General features: G+C 38.9%; 1 protein-coding gene across 3 annotated transcripts in view; it reads right to left on the reverse strand.

The window, feature by feature from the left end:
* Window positions 1–23,356, reverse strand: part of ANKRD10 (ankyrin repeat domain 10) — a 35,572-nt gene extending 12,216 nt beyond the window's left edge. The window contains exons 1-4 of one of the 3 annotated variants that reach the window (XM_008143934.3): window positions 22,998–23,356; window positions 17,502–17,654; window positions 12,186–12,277; window positions 1,431–1,666 (exon numbers count right to left, since the gene is read on the reverse strand). In XM_008143934.3, the coding sequence (XP_008142156.2) occupies window positions 1,431–1,666; window positions 12,186–12,277; window positions 17,502–17,654; window positions 22,998–23,207 (691 nt within the window). In that variant the 5' untranslated portion in view covers window positions 23,208–23,356. Of the gene's footprint in view, window positions 1–1,430; window positions 1,667–12,185; window positions 12,278–17,501; window positions 17,655–18,919; window positions 18,945–22,637; window positions 22,799–22,997 lie in introns of those variants that run through there. The other 2 variants (XM_054719968.1, XM_054719969.1) reach the window with 2 other exon arrangements.
* Window positions 23,357–24,018: the final 662 nt, after the last annotated feature.

A 24,018-nucleotide genomic window follows, 5' to 3' on the forward strand; every position in this document is an offset into this window, starting at 1 on the left:
CACTTTATTAAAAAACACCACATTTGAAATATAGGTATACACACCTCCATGTGTTTTATCATAGCACCTTCTAGATTTATTAGGCTCATAATGCTATGAATTTGATAAACTATTACATTTAAGTTCATTCATTCATTTAAAAGTCACATAACCCTAAGTTTTCATAGCGACCAAGATTTCAGAAGTTATGAAGTAGATATTACAATTTTTGTCATAAAACACACAAAAACCTTTTGTCTGAATATACCCATTAGAGACAAAGCAGTGAAGAGAGGATGTTGACCCATAAAATTTAAACACCTCTAACCAGCAGTTTTCTCATACCATACTTGTATAGTTGATTTAAAAAATTTTTTTTTTTTTACTCCTTATCTGAGGATATTTGTTCCCATTGATTTTTAGAGTGGGAGGGAGGGACGGAGAGGGGGAGAGAAAGAGAGAGAAACATCAATGTAAGATATACTGATTGGTGCTTACTGAATGCACACTGACCAGATTGGGGAGAACCTACAACTGAGTTACGTGCCATTGACTGGGAATTGAACCCTCGATCCTCTGGTCCACAGGCCGACACTCTAACCACTGAGCAAAACCAGTGAGGGCTAATTTTTTAAGTCAAAGGGCACAACTTTGTATTTTCAGCAAATCTTACCTGAGTGCATAATTTCACTGTCATCTCTAAATTTCCTCTGTATAGGTTTGCTAAATATTCCTGCCAAGCTATAAATTTGTCCTCTAAGATATTTTATATACAGATATATGTATATGTAATTTTTTCCTAAATAAAGTTTTTTTTAACAACTTCAAGAATGACTGCTTCTGATTATTTGCAAACTCCAAAACTAAAGATAAAAAAGTGGAGGAATACCTAAAACGTGACTTACCTGACAGAGTATTAAGTCCTCAAAGTGACATACCAGATCTTGTGACAAATACACACTACCCTGTGGTTCATGGAGACCAGCGGAGGCCAAATCACAGTGCAAGTGGAACAGTATAGCAAACATCTACCTTCCCAGATGTGAAACTATGTTTTACTACCAGACCAACAATTGTTATAAGCTCGGGGACATTTATGGGAAACAAAGAAATCAGGCACAGGGGCAGATTTTTTTTTTTAATAGTTGTATTTCCAACAGGTACAACAAACAAGAAAAATCTTTCTAATTCATGGAAGGTAAACCTGGGCATGCAGAAATGTTATCGATACACATTTATATTTGAGCTGTCAACACTGCCCTTACATTCTCCCCTTTTGTTAAATGGCCAAATCTTCAAAGTAGCAATACAGGAAAAACTCCACCTTCACTGTACCAGAATCCTCCGGGCACAGTACCACCTTAAGTGAAGGTCTCTCTTGAGGTGCTTTCAGCCATAAAAAAAGAAAACATGTTAAAGAAAGTAAACACTCGCCTACAAAGTGGTCTCACCTTCGGTTCTAGCTTTCTTCACTTCAAAGGGTTCCGAATCTTCCAAGCATCTCTTTCGATTTGTTCCCATACTAACATGATTAGGAAATATATTCTGATGGCCCCCATTTAAGGTGCCATTATTATAGAAACGGTTCAGATGACAATTCTGGAGGTTCAAGAGAAACTGGGTACATTCTTGGAAACCCTGGGTTTGAGCAATGTCTGCTGCTGTCAGGCCACTGGCATTTCTCAGGCTGTACAACACAAAAACACTGAATTACATCCCATTAGCATTTTCATCTGGTCTCTGCTCCTGCCGAACTGACTAACTATCTGAAGGTGATATGAAAGAGTATATAGATTTACAGCAAGTCTTCATTAAAGAAGGCGTTACTTATTCTAGCTCTATAACTAACTTCTCTCTTATGCACATTTGATTACTAAGCAAGATTTGGGCGATAGTAATTTAAAAATCAATATAGTAAACTTTAAAAAAAGGCATCTTCCTATTTAACGTCTCAAAATCATTTTTTGTTAGTCTGAAGAACCTAAATTTATGCTAACTTCAGACTTAACCTGAATTCTATATTATCAGCACTTAATTTTAATAATCCATTCCTTTAGCTTGAGTAAAATCATTAACAAACAAACATGTACTGAAATTGTCCATGGCATTCATAACAATCGGCTTCCTAAAAACAAAGGTATGCAATTGCTTACCAACAAGCCAGATTTTATGTGACACTATAAGTGGAAGTTTAGAAGGATGTCCTGACATTAAAATAATTTGTCATTAGGCTGGAGATGTGAAAAGCTGAGCGTTTGTTTTTTTTTTGGCCTTGCTTAGGAAAACTTGTAGGAGTTGGCATTCTAGAGCATTATGAGTGGATAGTTCCTGTGAAAGCCAAATACTATTCTAGGAACTCATGCCCTAAGGCTAAGAGTCCCACTACTGAAAAGAATCAACATCTTACGTGGTTAATATCACAAGTAAAGTCTGATATCTTCTATAGTAGCTAAGATTCAAATTAAAGGAGGAAGTGGTGGTGTAAGTGAAAGATCTGAATAAGATGAATATAAAAGAACCAGTTGAACTTAGAGATCTAATTAGGAAACAATAAACATTTAAAGAACAAAAGCAACTCCACATTGAAGTTCCCCTGGAGAACAAGAAAATACACTGCTCTGTGAAATAAATCTGTAAAAAAAAAAAGCAAAATAGGTTGTTAGCTACAGGTTGATAAACTGAAATTGCAGAAATACCAAACAGCAAAGATATCTTCATACCTACTCAGTAAGCTATGCTATGAACAGAGCAAAGGTATGATCAAATAAGGCTTTATTTTGTGTAAGTGAAATAATCAATGCAGAACCTTTGATTTCTGTTTCCTAGGTTAATATTAATGCCAAAAAAGAAACCTTTTTCCAGTGAGAAAACTGCCAAATCAGGGTCTTTCATTTTCTTTTCTTTTTTTAAAATATATTTTTTATTGATTTCAGAGAGAGGAAGGGAGAGAGAGAGAGAGAGATTGAAACATCAATGATGAGAGAGAATCATTGATTGGCTGCCTCAAGCCCACTACCTGGGCATGTGCCCTTGACCGGAATCGAACCCGGGACCCTTTCAGTCCACAGGCCGAAGCTCTATACATTGAGCCAAACCGGCCAGGGCAAGGGTCTTTCATTTTCAAAGATAAAAATAAGCCTTGAGTTCATATTTCCAGCCATCATACTCATAACACTCCACCTCTGAAACGAATAATCTATATATTCTTGGATAATCATTAAACATCTCTTCACTTCTTAGAAGATGACATAAAAAAATGTATTATACATCTTGAAGAAAGGCAAAAGCCCAGACTCAATTTTATCAGATATAAAAGAGACAAGTCTTATGAATTCCAGAAACCAACAATATTTTCTTAAACATAGAAGGCAGTTGTGTGCGGCTACTGGGGACTAAAATTGACATTTTAATTTTACCTCACGGTGTGAATTCTGATGAATATTATTCTAGAATTCTTAATGTTTTTATTTTGATACATAAATTAAATGGAAACTAAATACTGAAATTTGGGCAGAGCAAATTACATGCATACAAAATAATCATATTCTTGATTTTTAATATCAACTTGTTATTCAAATGTAACATTAGAGTGTATAGCTGGACTATTTTTAAATGATGCATTTCATCTTCAGAAGATATCACATGTAAAGATGGTCCAGAAAGGTCTACTTCTTCAAGAATGTAAACACAAAAACAAAAGTTGCCACCTGAAAAATTTTTTTAAATCTTAGCTTTTCCAAATTTGAAAAGATGAAGACCCAGAACATAAGCAAACTTTATATAATGATCATTTCTATAGGTAAGCATGGACTTGCTCTCTAAAATCAAAGAATACAGAAATGGGAGGTTGATGCTTAAAATTAGAACAATAAAGTTGACAGTAAAGATTACTCCTTAGTGGATCACAGAATAAAAAGGAACAGTACATAGATTTTAAAAAATGGAATCTACAACCATAAATGCCAGTTCACCAAGGAAAACTTGTGTAAGGAGCATGTCAACATTTTGAAGTTGCTGAAAAGAATAACATTCAAAATACACCCAATTCCTTTACTCTTCATTCAGAAACTTAACAGTAGACTGAATTTGGGCTAGAATAGCAGTTTACTGTTCTTCCAAGGAAATATAACCTTAAAGAAAAATAAGCAACAAATTAGTGCCAATTTCCAGAGACTGTAGAGATTGTAAATGTTTAAGTGGGATTATCTGCCTTAATAAAAGACCTAGACATCACCACCCTACCTCCTCCCTTACCAAAAGTCATCAAACACTTGCACATCACTTGATTGAGAAAGAGCCAACCAAATTTCCAAGTTGTGTCAGGCATTATCTTCAAAACTCCAAAGAAGTAGAGCCAACTCAGGCTATATACTCCCTATGCATGGACCAACCAAGTAAGAGAGAACAGTAACAAGTCAGACTGGTTCCTCACATAACTCTGGGGTACCAGAAGTTAAGTGATCCAAAAGGAAGGTCTAAATATTCTATAAAATGTATGGACAGATCATAATCTGGGACATTTGATGACTGTGGAAGAATTAATGGGGAGATTATAATTTTGGCGATATCCCTATAGTATTATAGGAAATAGACATACAGTATCCTTTCTCTACTTCTAGGGAGCTACAGAAGATTTCAAATATATTATTTCTCAGGTTACTAAAGACTGAATACTGGTATACATAATATATAGTTTACTTTAATAGACTTTATATTACTCTGAAGCAAAAGATCTGTTAACACCTGATACTGATACACAACCAAAACCACTAGTCCCCTCTTCTGCCTCTAAATGTTTTCCTTCCCCCATCTCCTCTCCTACTTACTTACTAATACATTCATTCCTCCATTCCACCCCCGTGGAATGTTTAACTCCCTAATTCTGCTCTGCTCACATTTAAAAACTTACAAGTGGCTGCTCAATCATAGAATGCACATTACAAAAATTGACTGGAAAGGAACATTAGGGATCATCTAATTCAGGGGGAGGAACTTTTCTTTTTCTGTAAAGGGCTAGAAAATAAATATTTTAGGTCTTAGAAGCCACCGACTCAATCACAACTACTCTGTCATTTTAGCCTGAAAGCAAGCCTCAGACAATATATAAACAACTGAGCTTGTATATTAACAAACCTTTATTTGTGAGCACTGAAATTAGAATTTCATATAATTTTATGAATCATAATATTTTTTTGTTTCTTGGTCAACCATTTAAATATGTAAAAATCATTCTTAGTTTATGGGCCATTAAAAAACAAGCAGGAGGCTGGATCTGTTAACAAACTAATCCTCTCTATTCTTAATAACTGTCTATGGGTTCCTGAAAAAAATCTTTCTAGTAAAGACTTTTTCTATTTTATGCATTATTCAATTCAAACAAACAAACAAACAAACAAACAAACCAAAACTCCCTGTCTTTATAGGTCTTAATTCCTCAAACCACTTTTTAATGTTAAATAAGTAGAGAGGACTTTCATATGAACTATAGAGGCTGAAAATCACATGGGTTTCCAAATAAAAACTGTAATAATCATTACATGGTACCATGTTTAACAAAAGCAGCTCAGGTCTTTAAATTCTTTTTTCATATAAGCTGTCCTATTTGCTAATAAGCATGTCTCAAATGTTTTAAAATTTTGTTTTAAGAGCAGAAACACTAATCCTGGTTACATATCATCAATTCATTAACCCTTCAAACTGTATTTATAGTGCTCCAAGTTTAAACCTAAGCTATCCCGTTATTCTCCTAAAACTCCATGGGAGCTGGGCACATGAATGCGGCTTAAGATTGACAGGTTCTATAATAACTTCACATTAAATGTGGTACTTTGTTCTTTTAGAGTACTTTTTAAACAGTCAAGCTTTCACCTTTCAATCAATCCATAGGTATTCACTGTGGTGTGATAGACCACACTGCACTAACTGCTGGCCAATGCTATGAACCTCAAATGAGGTACTGATAAAGACAAAAGTTAATCTGATCTGCAGTCTTTACACACACTAGCCCAAAGAAAAATTTACAGTATCTGAAAGAAAATGTTCAAAATTACTCTCTAAAACTTTATTTTGCATGAAAATATTTAGTATAGACATTAAACTAAATCTTTTTTAATTTGGCACCTTTAGTTTGATGCACTTGGGCACACAGACTACGCCTAGTCTAAAATTTTTCTTTGTCCATTTCTGAAAACAAGAGGACCCACATGGGATCAAGTTGTTCTATAGCTCTAGTTGACCCTCTCTGGTCCTAATATCCACTTTAAAAATCTTAGAAAATGAGAGATTTAAAGAAATCAGGTATTCATCAACTTGATGTTCAAATCGGGTCTAGTTTGTTGAAGTACATGAAAATTGACATTATCAGATTTTTAGGCTGGTAAGACCAATTTGCTACTACTTATTATGGAAGTGATCTGTAGATTCTAGTTCCTGTAACAGTCAACATGAAACACAATCTTTAGGCAGACCACCCATTTTCTCCAATGGTTCTTAGTATTCTTTCAAAATTGGAATATGAAAACATGGAAAGACATAGACTAACCTGTGCTATGAATTATTTGCTCTGCTAAATAACTGGAAAAATCAAACTGATATTTTTTAAAATTTTACTAAAGTTAAAAACATAAATGTTTATATAGTATATTTTCTGTAATAAAATTCTGAATAGAATATTAAATTTATTATACCTAAGAACGTCTCTTCAAAGAACTTTAAAACAAATTCCACTATACTGCTAGCCAATCCCCCATCTATTTTCCACTTATAGTGTCACATAATTAGAATACACAAGAAGCCATTCTAGTAACAGTTTTTATTTTTAATTTGAAAAACCACGGATCAGGAAATACCTGAAATATAGATTTTAGAATCTGAGTTGTCACATCACCTTCAGGATGTTTTCTTTTTGTTAATGCCATGTGACAATAAAAGATAACCACAATTTTTATATAAATAATATTTCTGTTAAAATTCTGATCTCAACTTAACTATTGTTAGTTTACAAATAAAAAGGTAGATATCATAAATTAGGGTAAGCAAAGCATGCAAATCTAAAGAATCTATATCTGAATTCCTAGATTAGCATTAAAACCAATCACCGCAACAAATACCTCAACAGTATGCCTCGTGTGGAGAAAGGAAGCCATACTGAACATTCAATGCCACAACTGTAAGGTTTTCGGAGAAGCACCTGTGGCAGTTTCAGCAGTTTCTATATGGAATGCTCCCCCTTTCTAGGATTACTTGAAAAAATCAAGTCAATTCGAATTACGTAGCTGTAAAACATTGACATGTGTAGTTTTTACAGATTCAGAATCTTCTGTGTGATTTAAAAAGGGCAATGGTTCATAAAACAGGAAACTTAAATAATAAGGGATCACATATTTGCAGGCAACATTTGGATTAAAAATACATAAACATACATGAAGTGCAGAAGCACACTTATTGAGCATAAGCCATTGTCATGTGACCTCCTTGACCAAAAGCTATTGCTCTAAAACACTGCCTCCTCAATCACTTCTAATAATTTTTAGCATGAAGCCAATTTAATTATGTCAATATTTCAACAAAATTTAACAGTATGGACTAAAAACCATTAACTCACGATTCTGGTTACTTTAAAATTTGGTATGCTGTATCTCAAATACATTAGTAACTATTCCTAGATGGAAATAAGCAAATACATGGAATCATTAAAAAAAAAAGATTAAAAACATTACTAAATGTCCATTTGTACAAACAAAACATTAGCAAACATCATATGATTTCTTCAGTAAAAGAAAAATGTATATTTTTAACCCTTTGGTATCCAAATTCTTAAATAATTATGAAAACTTTCTTAAATATATTCTTTAGGTAACAATAGGGAGACACTATTTTTTAAAGTTTCTATCTTTAAAAATTTGGTGCCAAGTTTTCATTTTAAGTTCAACACTGATGAAGATAGTTTTACATTGCAACTGAACCCCAATTATGTTTGCATACATTAAAATATGAGTATAATTCAAATATTCTGATGAAATATTTAACATGCTCCCACTATATTCTAGCAAAGGTAAAATATATTTGGATTTAGAAATCATTAGTTTTATTCGAAAACATTCTTTGTAAAAGCAGGAGTTAAACAAATATTAAAACCTATATATTACTCAAGCATGAAAAATAAAATTTGTCAACAACTCTATAATACTGTCCAGTCCAACATCTGCTCCTGCCCAGGAAGCAGAACTTTGATAGCTATCTCAGCAAGTTAATTCCTCCACCTTGCTCATAACACTTTAATAAAAGAAAAAAAAGACCCAGGAAATAGTAAGACCAGACAAGTTTGCCATAATGACAATTAAGTAAAGGGCACAACACTAGGTAAGGATGATTGGAATGCAGAGGATCCAAAATCAGAAACTACTAATTCAGAGCTGTAATACTAATAAATTGCATAGTTGGGCTATTATTCTGAAGAACAAATGAAACCACCAAAAGTTCAAAAAATAAAAAATGTAATTAAAAAAAGAAATCACAAATTTCAAAGTAAACCTGGGTTATTTTGCCAAGGGCAAAAGTTGCAAACAAACTTCTTGCACTATTATTAAAAATACTAGAAGCCTGGTGCATGAAAATTCACTTTTTTTGGCAATCAATATAAAAAAAGTCTGTTAAGATCACTTTTGTTATTATAGCCAACTGTGCCTGTTTTCTAAATTAGGCAAGATTTTTTTAGAGTGAGTCACTGAGCTTGTTTATATAAGGCTATAGAAGCTTCTCCAACTAAGTTCTCCTAGGGATCACACTAAGTTAAAATATATGTAAGCCTATTTGAAGATCTGGTTGCAACAGAATCAATGGATTCTAAAGAAAGCTATGAGACTTTGTCATACCTAAACACTGCCCCCTATATAATGTGGTATTAAAATGGACTAGCAAATTTGCCTGATATGCAAGTAATTCTGGTTTTACTCTGACTCCTGCTAACTCCTCCCACCCCTTTTTTTCACTCCAAGGCATTAAAAAAAAGCTACTTTAATATCTGGTTGACATGGAAACATTCTCAACTTCAATCTCTCAAGAAAATAAGTACAAAGTAACCAAAATTAATTGGTGCACAAATACTAAAAGTAAAAATAATACAAGACTCAAAATCTGCACTTTACATTGTTAGTAAAAAGGTCTGCTTCATTATCAGTAGATAGTAAGTTTTCAAGCATCTTTTTCTGAAATCACATTAAGACAACCTTATATTGTTACTAATTTGATCACAAAAGAAAAACAAGGCAACAACTTTTACATGTCAGTACATGCCCTTCTTCCACTCAAAAATCCTAAGTGTGGAGTAGGCAGCATTCAAATATTAGCTGCAATGAAAAACCGAACTGCCATACAGGATGATCAACTTAATGAAACCCCCATACTTGTCATACTTGAGAAAAAAAATGAGAATGAGAAGCATTGTAGAGGTGTAGATCATTTAAAGTACACAAACATTTAGTCTGGTCATAGAGCTAATGTATAACCTTGTGTATTTTTATTTTTAGATCTGAACAATGAATGGCAAATAATGACCATCATATATGATAAGTAGAAACAAAACCTCACGTGAAAAAGAAAACTTGGCACCAAAACTCAAGATGTAAAATAAGAGAAGAAAAAGAAACTCCATCAATATACTCACGTGTGGTGCTAGAAAATGTAATACGATGCACAGCAGTTGACATGCGTTATCTTACAGATGCAGCCTACATTGACAAGTTAGTTACATAACAAAGCATTCTAGCCACAGATGTGTGGTATAGCTGCCCTCACCACTATCTACCCAAAGACCAAAAAGCAGCAACTTAAAACTTTGGCCACTTAATGCAGCTGATATATAAAAAGCAAAGTAGAAATTAAAAACAAAATTATTAAATCCCACCAAGTGTGATAAAATAATGATATGAGGCAATTTTTAATCTATTCAGGGGAAAAATGAAAAATTATATTATCTCCTAAGCATTATGGCATGTGATATGAAAATCTAATAATCTGGCCTGTCCTAAACGGGAAAAAAAAAAAAAAAGTAACTTTAAATAAATTAATTATGTGCCCTTTGATCTTAAAATAGAAAAAGGCATTTTATTTGCTAGAACTACACTTACCACATGAGCAGCATTATACAAAACAAGTAAAATAGGTCTAAGTATCATAATTTGGGGGAATCAAACTATTACTTGTTGGCAGACTAAAACTTAAAACTATAAAAATGTGCAGAAAAAATATCAAAAAAGTAATTTACAATTTAGCTTATTGGCAAAACTGACATTTTATCTAGATGTTACAATTAAATAACCCCACATATAATTACAATAAATAATGATTACTGTGCTTTATCTCCAGGCCAAAGACTTATACTTTTAAGAATCACTTTTGGCTAGGTGGCTCAGGCTAAATATTTCTTCTAAAAAATATCTGAAAGTTCAGTCAAGGGAAATCACCATAATGCAGGGTCTCGAGGGAGTGGCTCTTATACTGAAAAACAGACTGGCACTTGAGGTCATGCTCAGTCACACTTGGTGGAAAAGAGACACTCGAGGGTCCTGTAACCAAGGACAGAATTGTAAATAAAATGATCTCATTTTAAAGACACCTATTAAAAGGACATAGCAATAGGTATTTATTGGCTTAAAGGATTAAGCTATCCATTAAAATAAATAAATAAAACTAACATTTTAGTAATAAAATGTTCAGGACCAATTAAAATTGTTTCAAAAATAAGTCATTAAAAAGATCAACCTCTAATTATTATTTCAATAAGTGACAATTAAGCAATTTAATCAATTATTTTATATGACTCTGTATCTTATAACCAAAGCTTGTTATTAAAGGTAAGTTTTTAATCTAAATACAGCTAAGAAAACTGCATATATATCTTTGCTTTTAAAGTAATCAATTGAGAATTAACTCAATGTTTTTAACATTGTATAATATGTATTTAATTGTTTTTACATTACCTTAAGTTATAACTACATATGAAATCACAAGGCACCCTGAAACGTAAGTTAAAATGCAAGTCATATTTATAAAACTAAATCACTACATAAATGACCCAAGCCCAACTAATGACTAATCTTAATCCTAAGTGAAACAGAAGCTAAGATACTAAAAGCCCAATGACAGCCCCCGGTATTAGACAGGTTTTGCATTAACCTATATGGTTTTGCTCTCCAGGGTCTATTTTCAATATTTATTATAAGACAGAGTCAAACAATGAAGTGGAAACCAAAGGGTTAAACTAAGTTAGTTTTGTGGGTTTTATTTTTCCCAAAGTCTAAAATTTCACATTGCCAATAGAATAAAGTGGCTTGTAATTAATTTTTAAGAAATATTCAAGACACTCAAGATAAAACAAAAAAGCTGATATTATCATAGTTATTTTGGTTATTATAGCTCTATAGCTTACACTCAACATTTAAGGGTGAAAACCGCATCCATTTTGTTAATGCTGTGAACTGCAGAAGAAAAATTTTTATCATATAAATCTTTGAGAGAAAGTATATACAAATGAATTTACTACCTAAAATAAATGTATAATGCCATGACTAGCTAATGATTTACATACAAAATAACACTTAAAAATACACTCAAATATTTTGTTTTACCAAACTACAAATAAGCTAGTTGATGTAAACTGGGCCAAAACAAAGGTATTCTAAAATGCCATCATATCAAAAGCTCAGAGAGATTTAGAAGTCTTTATTGTAAATAGTCATATTTTACAAGGAGTTATAAAATCATCAAAAGTTATAATAGGCTTTAAAACATAATGTTCTCACATCTGCTAAAAGATGAGGAAATAAAAATTTAGAAACGCTAATTGTCTGCAAGATTTTTTTTGAGCCAAGAGGCCTGAAAATATTTTAATCCAATCCAAGGCCTTTGTTTCCAAATTACTACTTGGCAAAGAAAAGATTGAAGACTTGCCTATGGTGATATAATTGTTAGTGGCAAAGTCAATGATGCTAGGTTCCAAATTGAATCAGTTAACTAACTGTTCTGCCCCTTCTGTTGGTCAACTTAACCCACACAATTTTGCTCACCAAAACCAACTGATCTAAAAAGCAAAATTATATTACTAACATTAAAAACAAAGTTCAGGACTTTGCTTGCTCTAAATACTGTTTCTAAACACAACACCCTTAACTACATCTTGGCTGGGAAGAATAAACAAAGACACTTACTCGATGTGAGCCCCGTTAGCTACGAGGGCACTGATGCAGTCTAGGCTTCCAGAGCGAGCAGCCTTGTGAATGGGAGTCTCGCCCTCACAGTCCTGGAAAACAAAACAAAATACCACAAAAAGGGACACACACCAATATTCAGATCCAACAAGATTTCCACATTTTAAAGTAAAATTAACACAGACCATGCACCGTTTCATTCATCTTTGAAATAAAACAATATGGTAAGCCAAATTTGAAGCACAACACAAAGAAATGTAGATGTGAAGAGAAAATAAGAGCAGCCCAGGGTACAGGCACACTTTGATCAAGAACAAAAATAATCTGTGAGGCCTGTACAGCAGTGATAGCATGTACATTCTAGATCAGTGGTTCCCAATGTGGGAACATGCTCCACAGGGGGCAATTCGAGAATGAGTTATTAACAGTGAATTTTTTGCATTTTTATGGTTCTAGGGGTCTCATATACAATATATAAACATATATTGTAACACATTTATGTATTTCAGTTCTCTATATGTTTTGAAACTTTATTTGCTATTTTTTCATATCACTTCATACTATTATTTTTAAACAATTTTTTAGTGATTTCTTCCTCAGTATTTAACTGTCCTTTCATTCTTTTATTTTTTTTCTTTCACGGATGCCATGTTCTTTGGAAGCTTGTTTAGACCAAGTTAATGGCCTTTTATGCCTCCTCCATGTAAATAGTTTACTTTTTGAATAATAAGAATTTTATGTTGGGGGTAGAGGGGAATCAGGATTTTAGGGATGCTTGGGGGGGCATGGCCAAAAAAAGGTTGGGCCAAGAAATAGCACTAATATCTAACATCTAGTCTAGTTTACCCATATCTACCACAAGGCTAGCTTGATTCAAGACATCACCAGTTTCCCCTTTGGATATATTTTTACCTTGAACTTGAATTTGGACTACACTGTAGAGCAGCGGTCGCCAACCTTTCGGACCTCGCGGACCACCAGTTGGCGACCGCTGCTGTAGAGAACATGGTTGAGGTTAAAGAGTCAAGAAATGATGGGAAGGAGAACACAAGTGTCAAACATAGCCAACTAGTATAGAACTCAGGCTGTTTGTGATGAGAAAATCTGTTCAAGGACTTTCAGAAAGGCTGTATTAGAATCAGATTTATGCTTCAGAAAACAATGCTGGAAGAGGTAGAGGAAGTGAGCAGACTCAGAGAAACAATTCAATACTAATGTATTAATCAAAAAAAAGGATGAATTAGTTTACACTGCATGAATGGAAAAAATTTGAAGCACAACTTGATTTATAGGTTCTCATGTAAATTAGAGGTAAAGAAAGATACAGAATCAAGATAAGTCATTTCTGTTAAAAAGACTGATATAGGACTTTTTGACTGGGAAATTCCAAGTGGCTAAACAGCAACAGTTCCTGAATCAATAACACTTCAATGTCACTGAAAACAGAACTTGGCAGAAGACTACCATAGTTAAGGGATAAAGATATAAAGCAGGAGTGGGGCAACTTTACAGTGTCTGATACAGTACTTGGAAAATAGCTCATTCATAAATTCAGTCAATATTTGTGCTCCTCATCAATGGATATTAAATTACAGGGGTAAAACTAAGGTGAAGGCTAAAATAAAAAAAGAGTGGTACATTATTTTACAGAAAAATGTAATATGAAAGGCCAACAGTTTAGTGGAGGAAAAAGCATGTACATTTATTTTAAAATATGCTCAAAAGTGATATAAAGTACTATACAGAATAATCCCATTTTTCAAGAAACAGAGAAAACCATGTGGTTCTATAAGGAACTAACAACTGAACTCAGATTTTTTTAAAAACAGAAACATACCCCTGTCCTTCCCCAAAATGGGTAAGGGTGGGAGGGGTACATAATAAGGACAAATAAAAATGTCAGACGGGTATTGCCAGAAAAAGTAGAACTGAGATTTAGATGAGGTTTTGCAAAAAACAACCAACCAACCAAACAACAAAAAAACCCACAAAGCAAAACAACAACAAAAACCCTCAGGGAAAATAAAGTTTTGTTTTAAGAAAGCTACCTTTGGAACAAGAAGGAAAAGGATTTTTGCTACTATTTCCAGAAGATGGTGGGATAGTAACAGATGATGAGAGCAAAACTACCTGTTCTGTGTTCCACAAGGAGAACATCATTAAACTGGGAAGGGCAGAATAAATACTACTTAAAGGAAACTGTAGCCAAGAGAGTAAGAGTAGAGAGCCAATTTAAGGTTACATTTCAGACCAGTCCCATTTCAAAAACACCAAATAGTTTGTAGTGTGATTCTGGGAGTATTGTTGGCAAACTCTTGAGTAATAAAGGAAGAAAGCAGGAGAGGTTACTCGAAATCTGAAGACAGACAAGTCACCTTGAATTTTAATAAGGAAAAATCTTATTTCTAATCTAGGTACAAGAAACTATGGAAGCAACATCAAATGCCAGCAAAATTCTAGAAGGGGTATTAAAGGGATGACTTGCAAACACAAAAAATGGCACCCAGGGATAGTCATGACAGACCAGCGATTTTTAACCCCTGTGTTGCAGTAAGTTTTAAAACATGCAATACCTATTTAGTCAGGGGGCACTGACCTCTTTTCCCTTAGATTGTAAACAAACAAACAAACAAAAAAAACAGCCATCAGTGTAAATTAATCACAATTATACCTTTTTGGGGTCAGATCGGCAAAAAAATTTTTTGGTGTGCTGCAGAATTTTAGCAATTAAGTTTGCGTGCCATGAGATGAAAAAGGTTGAAAATCGCCGCTAAAGACTTACAAAAATAAATCACTTGAAAACTAACTTCACTTCCTTGTGTAAACTTAGAACACTGAGCCTCCAGACATTACACCTAAGTTTTGGAAACTCCATATGTTGACCTTAGAGATGGCAGAAGATATTATCTATTAATCTTGAGAAATGGCTAGTCATTAACATGCCAAAAGATTAGAACAAGAAGATGGGTTAAAACTAACAAAATGTCAAGAAATAATATGCTCGGTTCAAAAAAGTTACACACACACAAATAAAAGCCTAAGAAAAACCTGGATCTAGCTTTATAATAGTTTATCTGGAAAATGAGGAAAACTCTCTACCTCAAGATGGATCAACAGTGTTGGGGAAGCCAACAAAAGGGCTACTGGGACCTCAGGGGTCACTGGGGGCCTGTCGTAGCAGTCCCACTGTTACCTAACAGACCAAGACAACATCTGAGATTCAGAACGAAGTTCAGCACCAGACCACGCAATGCCAGATGCTTAAGAAATCCAAGTGGCACCCTTGACATGGGAGGACTTGGGGATATTGAGCCACGTGAACAATTATAACAAGGGAGGGTTGTAAGGAGAGTGGGATTTGGGGACTCTGGCCCTGGGAGCAAAGTTTAGGAGAGATTTCCACATAGTGCTAACTAGAGCAGCTCAGAGGAAGGGGGAGGGGGGGCAAACTTTTTACCTATGGAAAATACTGAGCTGCTAAAAACATTATATGAAAAGGGGGATTATTTTAGAAAGGTCTGAAAAGTAGCATTAGATAATTTCTTTAGCTGTAAATTAGATTCCATGTAACAATTTAATGAAAATTAACATGTAGAATATTCTGTACTTAAATTCCATATTAATATTAAACATTAATTACTGCCATTTATGGATTGTCCATATTTTATTGATAAAAAGGTTGAGCCACAGACCAAGAAAATTACTTGCCCAAGGCCAGAGAGATGAGGAAGCAGAGTGTGGAATCAAGGCCCAGTGCCCTTCCTACTGGGATAAAGGGGGAGGAGAGGAGAATGCAGGACCAGGAATGAGACAAGTGGAGACAGGAAATGCCTATAGCAATAGCATACAGTTGTCAACCTGTAACTCCTGAATAGGTGGATAAAAGTAACAAAGCTGTCTGGCCAGTGTGGCCCAGTAGTTGAGCGTTAACCCACACAACAGGTCACTGGTTTTTTATTCCCTTTGAGGCCCATGCCCAAGTTTCAGCTCCATGCCCAGTGGGAGCATGCAGGAAGCAGCCAATACATGTGGTTTGATGATGTTTCTCTCTCATGGATTTTTTTTTTTCTCTCTCTCTCTCCATTCCTCTCTATCTAAAATTAATAAAAATATATTTTAAAAATTCCTTAAAAAAGTAACAAAGTGGCAGAGAAGTCTGTATATATGTATGTTGAGTAACAGAAACAGGTCTAAAATCCAGGGCTCTCCCCTTCCTTTCCCATCAATCCTTGTGTTAAATCACTGCTAAAACACTTTGCTCAATTACTTGTTTTGTAGGTGGGTATCTGCGTTATCTTTAGGAGAGAGGCTTGCAACTACTTTATTTCTGGCTATCATCAAGGGATGAATCTTAGGAAAGACAAAAAAGCAGAAAAGAGGAAATAAAAGTTACTTGGCACACAGTAGACCCTTGATGATTATTAGTAGTACACCTAAGTTTTGGAAACTCCTTATGTTGACCTTAGAGATGGCAGAGATATTATCTCCTAATTTTGAGAAAATGGCTAGTCATTAACATGCCAAAAGATTAAAACCAGATAAAGAATATGAAAATAGGATAAAGGAGAAGAAAAAAAGTCTGTGGCACAAGCCCCTTAGACCAATTCAACCTGGGGCAGGTGCTAAGACTGGGGATGCTCCAGTCAGACTATCTATGGAGTCTTTTACAACCACAGCCTGTTCAAGAGAGTTCCCAATAAGCTAAGCACTCTTCTTATGGGTTCCCTCTCTCCCCCACTCATGTGAATAGAATACTGAAAACACACCATTAAAAAACTGGCATTCTCATGTTTATGTTTGTATGCTTAAATACAAAATCTTTGCATTTGGTGTCCAGAAGTCACTTCCTAGTGACTACTTATGTCCGTCGTCATCACCCCCAACTTGTAACTGAAGCAACATTAACTCACATTGGTCATTCTTCTAAGGCTAACTTAATTACAGACACATTTAATAGCCATTCTTTTGCTAGTAGGAATATGTTTTCATAATTATCAGTGGAAACAAGGCTAAGGCAGCTGTGAGTGGGGATGCCAGTAAAACTGGGCTTAAGGCCAGACTCCTTCAGTCACAGCTGTAACCTTGGGCAAATCACTTTGGGTCACCATGGATCACAGTAAATCATGTAACAGGTGAGAGTACTCTATAAACAGAAAGCATTGCTATGTGAAATGCCTATTATCCAAAAGTAATTCAATAAACATAAATTCCAATTAGCCCACAGGTAAAAATATCAAACTCTAATTAAGGCCTCAATTTAAAACTCAACACCATGTAATTATAACTGGAAAAAGAAAACAAAACAAATTCCCTTACCGGTTTGTTAATGCTGGCTCCTGCTTGAATCAACCAGATCAGGCAATGAGGATGTCCTCCAAAAGCAGCTATGTGAGCTGGGGTCTGTGCGTAACGTGTAGTGGAAACATCAAGTGTGGCTCCAGCTCTCACCAACTGCATTAAGCACTCCAACTTCGAAAACAGCAGGAGAAATGAAACATGCATAAATGCTGGTGTACTATTAAATATTACACAAATAATCTAATTCTACAATGGAGATTAAGTGGCATTTGTTGCCAATTTTTTTTTTCCTGTTTAAGGGAAGAAAGTAAGTCGTTCCTTCCCAATGCTATAGAAATTTTAAAAGGCATTTAAAAACAAAACAAAAGATTTTTCTTTATAAAAAAATTGGCACATAAGCCCGGCTGGCATGGATCAGTGGTTGAGCATTGACCTATGAATCAGGAGGTCATGGTTCGACTCTGGGTCAGGGCATATGCCTGGGATGCAGGCTCAATCCCCAATAGGGTGTGTGCAGGAGGGAACCAATCAATGATTCTCTCTCATCACTGATGTTTCTATTTCTCTCCCTTAAAAAAATAAAAATAAATTGGCACATAGAAATATAAAGTAAAAAAGACTGACACTACACAAATTTTAAGTATTTTGTTTTCCCTACAGTTGGAAAAGACAAAATAAGAAAAGGTTAGCTTGCATTATTCAGACTTCTATCAAAACTAGGTTTTGCCACTTTCATACACTATTCTAAAGAATAAAAATGTTAAAGTGGCCCTGACCGGTTTGGCTCAGTGGAGAGAGTGTAGGCCTGCGGACTGAAGGGTCCCAGGTTCAATTCCGGTCAAGAGCATGTACCTTGGTTGCGGGCACATCCCCAGTAGGGAGTGTGCAGGAGGCAGCTGAATAGATGTTTCTCTCTCATCGATGATTCTAGCTCTCTGTCCCTCTCCTTTCCTCTCTGTAAAAAATCAATAAAATATATTTTAAAAAAATGTTAAAGTGACTGGTAGGTTAAAAAAAGGTTTGTGTAGCCATGGTAAACTCTCCATAGTCAAAGGCTGTTTTCTGCAGTCTGCACAACTGTACACCTTTATACAATGCAGCATTTGATGAATACTCAATTGAGGTCCACCCTTCAGATTATTTTCTCAGGGAAAAGATGTGTAGAGTAAGTGAGAGGGTAGGACTTAAGTCTTTCCAAACTGACTCTACAGGGGAAAACACCTTAAAACAACAATGCAGAAAAGGGATAGAGCACAGCTGTGCTCTGCACCTAGCAGATGACTAAAAGGAACACGGGAGTCAAGATAAGACTGCAGCCTGGTTACATATTATACTAGCTTCTGGGCAAAGAACTCATCCCACTCAACATACATTGAACAAATGCCTACCACGTGCCAAGCACTGTCCAAGAAGGCCTGTTGTTCTCAAGGACTTACACTCTTCCACCTGGTGTGTCCTCAGATGCTGGACTCCAGATTGCTCTGTTTCCGTTCACGAAGCACCATGCACAATTAGTGATAAAGCTCTAACTGCCAAAATTCTTTCTCTTCCAGAGAACAGACCTCAAATGAAGAACAAATAGCTACGTTCCCATCTCACCCCATGTCTCTTATCCTCTTTCAGCAATTTAAGCCTTTCTCTGCAAAGGACAGATGACCAAAATCAACATTTTTGTGAGATGAACTGTTGAAAGTACACTGATTTAAAACATGCTCTCTGTCTTCAAGGAACTTGAATGTGGGAGTGGTTGCTGATAAAGAGACAATTTTGGTATATTGTTACATATTGCTTTATTAAAGTACTGAGCAAAAAGAAAAGTGCCAATACTAGTGATAAAATGAACAGCTGTTAAATCCAACAAAAATGAAACAACGATAAAAAATTACTTGGATGCCCTAACCGGTTTGGCTCAGTGGATAGAGCATTGGCCTGCGGACTGAAGGGTCCCAGGTTTGATTCCGGTCAAGGGCATGTACCTTGGTTGTGGGCACATCCCCAGTAGGGGGTGTGCAGGAGGCAGCTGGTTGATGTTTCCCTCTCATCGATGTTTCTAACTCTCTATCCCTCTCCCTTCCTCTCTGTAAAAAATCAATAAAATATATTTTAAAAAAAATTACTTGGTATTCCAAAAGCAGTTAATCTTAATATCAATTGAGAGCTCCCTGGACTTAAAACTGTACCTATTAGTTCAATTTAGGAAACTGGGTTTGGAATCCTGGAAAAATACTGTTCAATAAGACAGCTTGTAAAAAGCAAGGTATAATTAGAAATTTTATATGTTAAGTGCTCTGGGAACAAATAAGCCTCATAAAAGTTTAGGAAACTCGTGCACAATTGGCACATTTCTAGGAACTCAAGCTTGAAAGTTGGGAATCTATGTACATAAAAGTCCAATATGCAAAGTGTCCCCTCTGGAGTTCTACGTGCGCTGACCACCAGGGGTGGAATGAAGGGAGGCCCCGGTTGGCAGCCAGCAGCCTCTAGGGACCCTACTCGTGCCGTGCACTGGGCCTCCAGTAGTTCATAATTATGCTAGATTGGCTCTTGCACAGGCCAAGAACAGTGTAGGCTTAAATGTATATAAAAGAATGGAAGCTGTTTTCAAGGGGCGGGAAATGTTTAGGGGGGAATGGATTGGGAACCTATAGCACTGAATCCTGGTCTAATTTCTGTCTTAACAGCTTTTTCTCAAAGACTGAATGATGCTTTCTATGGCCCTTCCATATAGAACACTATTCTACCTAATAAAAGGGAAGTATGCAAATAACCATCACTCCCACTACGCCCACGATTGGGCAGGCTGCGGGCGGGACTTGGGGTGGCCAATGGGCTTACAGGATGGGGGGGCGGGGAGTCCCCGCCCCCAGTTCCTCCCCCAGGCCCCAACGGCCAGCACTGCGGGAGGACCGATGGAGCCAGAGGAACTCCAGAGTTACTCGGGGTGGCCGATTGCGTGGCTGCCAGCAGCAGTTTTCCGCCAGTAGCAGTTTTCCTTTGGCCACCCGCAGATCGGGAGCGCCTCCCGATCAGAGCTCCTCTCGGGGTGGCCAATCGCGCTGGCGGGAGGCGCTCTGATCGGCGGGTGGCCAGAGGAAAACTGCTGCGGGCAGAAAACTGGTGCTGGCAGCCAGGTGAAGGAAGGTCTATTGCACGAAACTTCGTGCAACGGGCTTCTAGTACATTCATAATGATTAAAGACGGCTGAAAACACTAGAGTAATTGCCTCTATTTACAATATTTGGCCTCTGAGGTTAATCTACTACTCATGTTCTATAAAAGTAAAGACTTTCAAAAAGTCAGTTTTATTATCATAAAATACGACAAGAAATTTATCATTTTAAGCATGTTAAAGCAGTTATGGCCATTAGTAATCCCTAGAGATACCTGAAGGCACCCTTGGGTTGGTAACTATTCTAAATGACCATTTTTAACGAGAGCTAAGCATTCTACAGAATGTACAGGCTTGTCATACAATACGGTGTCACTTTCTACCAGGATGGGGAGGATAGGCATCAACAGGGAAGCCTTTTCAAAAAAGCTGTCCTTGCCGGTACAAGGGTACCTTTCCCCAAAAGGCAGAGGGATAAAAAATGTTGAGAACCAGTGCTTTGATAGTTTAATGTAAAAATAAACCAGAGCAAGATGCTCTCAGGAGGGAGATAACGCCTCCGATTACTGATTGCCTTGGGAAATCTACATTGAAGAGAGAAGGAAGGAAAGGAAAGAGGGTTCTATTATTTTTGTTTAAGAAACTGATTTCCCACGGGCGCTCATTGTCAGCAACTGGTACTACAGTAACACAACCTTAGAGACTGGCGCCATGGGATCTTATGGTTGATTAAGTTACTTGCCTCATCCCCACTAATCATAACTCCCTTTCATTTCTTTCAATAAGATAAACACGACTTTTCCGTTTTATGAGCGAAATCAGAAATGGCTTCCCAAAAGATACAAGTGTATTGTGAATACAGCACCAAGAAGAGCAAAGCAAAGCAATTTCACCTGCTGGTTCAGGTCTTAAAATAAAGTAACATTTCGCATTACCCTGCATCTATTTTTGCAAAAACTTTATTTCAACCTAACCTCATAATTTCAGAGGGAAACATTTTAAAATGTCCCTGAATTTTGACATAGAAAACTTAATGCTGCTTAAAAAAAAAAAAAAATCCTCACCAGAGGTATTTTTTCATTGATTTCTGGAGAGAGTGGAAGGAAGGGAGGAGGGGGAGAGAAACATCGATGTGACAGAGACACATCATTGATCGACTGCCTCCCGCATGTGCCCCTCCCAGGCTGGGGAACCTGCAACGGAGTTACTTGCCCTTGACCGGGAATCGAACCCGCGACCTTTCAGTCCGTGGGCCGACGCTCTAACCTCTGAGCCAACCGGCCGGGGCTTCATCAGTTCCTTTTGAAACGCACCGAAAACTTCCCTTTCCGACTTCTTCTCTGGTCGTATAACCCCATTTACCGCACAGAAGGGGAAAACTGTTATCTAATCTTTAAAGACTTGCAAGTACCACTCTGTTCTCAAATGATGACAGGAAGGTGATTGTGCCTAACGTAATACCTTTACAGTAACGTACACGGAAGACAGAACAACCATCGCTGATTTTACTCAACCCGGGCAAGCTGAGAGGCTCCGAAGCATATGGACAACAATTCTACACAAAATCCCCTACAACCCATTTGTTAAAAAGTATCACCACTTATCTTACACACCGGTCTGGTGACTTTACAATTCAATCGGGTTATTGCACTAACCGAAATCACCTGAAATACAACCTTCAGCTAACAGAGATGTCCCCAGGTAACTCGTGTACACGCTGGTTCCAGCGGGACCAGGGCGCAGACCCCAGCCGCGGGGCGCGGGAGAGCGGAGGGGAGGGGGCGCCCTAAGTAGCGCCGGGCAGGGGTTCCGACAAACGCGGACGCCACTCGGCGCCGAGGAAGGGGAACCCGGCCCACCGATCCTCCGAGTTCCGCGCGGCTTCGCTGCCGGCGCCTGGAGTTCTCCCCTGGGTCAGAGCGGGAGCGAGGAGACCTCCAGGGCCCGCCGCACACAAGCGCTCGGGCCCCGGCCGCCCCGCGGTTTCCCCCAGAGGCACCGGCCTCCGGCAGCCCGCGCGTTCCCACCAGGGCCTCGTCCCTCACCATCACCCAACAGGGCCAGCTGCGAGAGGCTCCGGCCTCCGACACAGGCGACCGGGGGTGGGCCTGGACCGCCCTCCCGACCGCAGGCACTCATCCTCTGGGCCAGGGGCGGCGCCTCCGGGAAGCCGGCGCCTCCGGGAGGCCGCCCCCGTTTAAAACTAGCGCGGCCGCCCCAGCGGCCCAGGCCCCCTCGGGGCGCCTCCGGGCCCTCTTTCGCCCGCGTCCCCAGGGGCGTCGTGGCGGCCGGCACGCCCCTCCCCGCGCTCCCGGCACGCCTCGCGCCCCCAGCGCTCAGCCCCCATCTTCCCCGACCCCACTGGAAAGCTGCGGAAAATGGCGCCTTAAAGCGCCCGCGCCCACCTTGCCGAAGTGCGCGGCCCAGTGCACCGGTGTCCAGCCGTAGAAGGAGTCCTCGGCGGCTAAGTGGGCGCGCGGCGTCTGCTGCAGCAGCGAACAGAGCGCGGCCAGGTCTCCGTCGCGGCAGGCGCGGTGCAGCGGGAAGCGGAGCGACAGCAACTCCTCACTAGAGAAGCCCGCTTCCACGCCCGGGCACGCTCCCGCCGCCGACATGGTCAGTCACCGGAGAGTTTGCGCGGGCGGGCCGAGAGGACGCGCCGGGGAGAACCTGCGAGGCCGCCGCCGCCGCCGCCAACCGAGCACAATGGAGCGAGTGTAGCGCTGCCGCCGCCGCAGCGTCCCGCCGGCTGCCGAGCGCAGCGCGCACGGGGGGCGGGGCCTGCGGAGGCCGGGCCCTGGCTGGCGCCGGGAAGCAGCGAGTCTGGAAGGAGGCCGGGAGCCGTGGGGTGGAGCCCGGCGGGGCCGGAGATGTTGCAGACGCCTGGGGCGGCGTGCTGAGAGCGGTCGGGATCTGGGGAGGGGCCGAGACTGGAGGCCGTTCCGAGGCAGCCGGGGTGGAGCCGCCGGCGATGGATGGGCCGGGAGAGGGGGCGGGGCCTGGCGCGGCCGGGGCTGAGGCCTAGGGCTGCGGGGGGTGGGGGGGTGGCGGAGAAACGACGCCTGGAGCGCGGGGGGTGGTGGGGTAGAGGGGTGTAGGGGGCTGTGGTGGGGAGAGGAGCGGTGCCCAGGCTGTCCCCAGGTGCGGCTGGTCCCACGGGCTCTAGGCTGCGCCCCCTTCTCAGACCCCAGGCCCGGCAGGTGTCCGGATCGTCCCGCGGGGGGCGCCCCAGCCGCGGGGCCTCCGGGAAGAAGCCCGTCCCACTTAATAAAAAGCGCCAGGAGTCTCAGGTTTGGGGTTTTGCGACTCTCCCGGAAGCGGGATTCAGGGTCCCTGGGAGAGTTCGGCCGCGCGCCCATAGTTCCCCAGTTACTCCTTTGGGGGAGACCACTGCTCCTTAAGATCTGGGACCCAGTCCGGGAGCGG

The sequence above is a fragment of the Eptesicus fuscus genome, chromosome 8 (genome assembly GCF_027574615.1).
Source record: "Eptesicus fuscus isolate TK198812 chromosome 8, DD_ASM_mEF_20220401, whole genome shotgun sequence".
In the NCBI taxonomy this organism is placed as follows: Eukaryota; Metazoa; Chordata; class Mammalia; order Chiroptera; family Vespertilionidae; genus Eptesicus; species Eptesicus fuscus.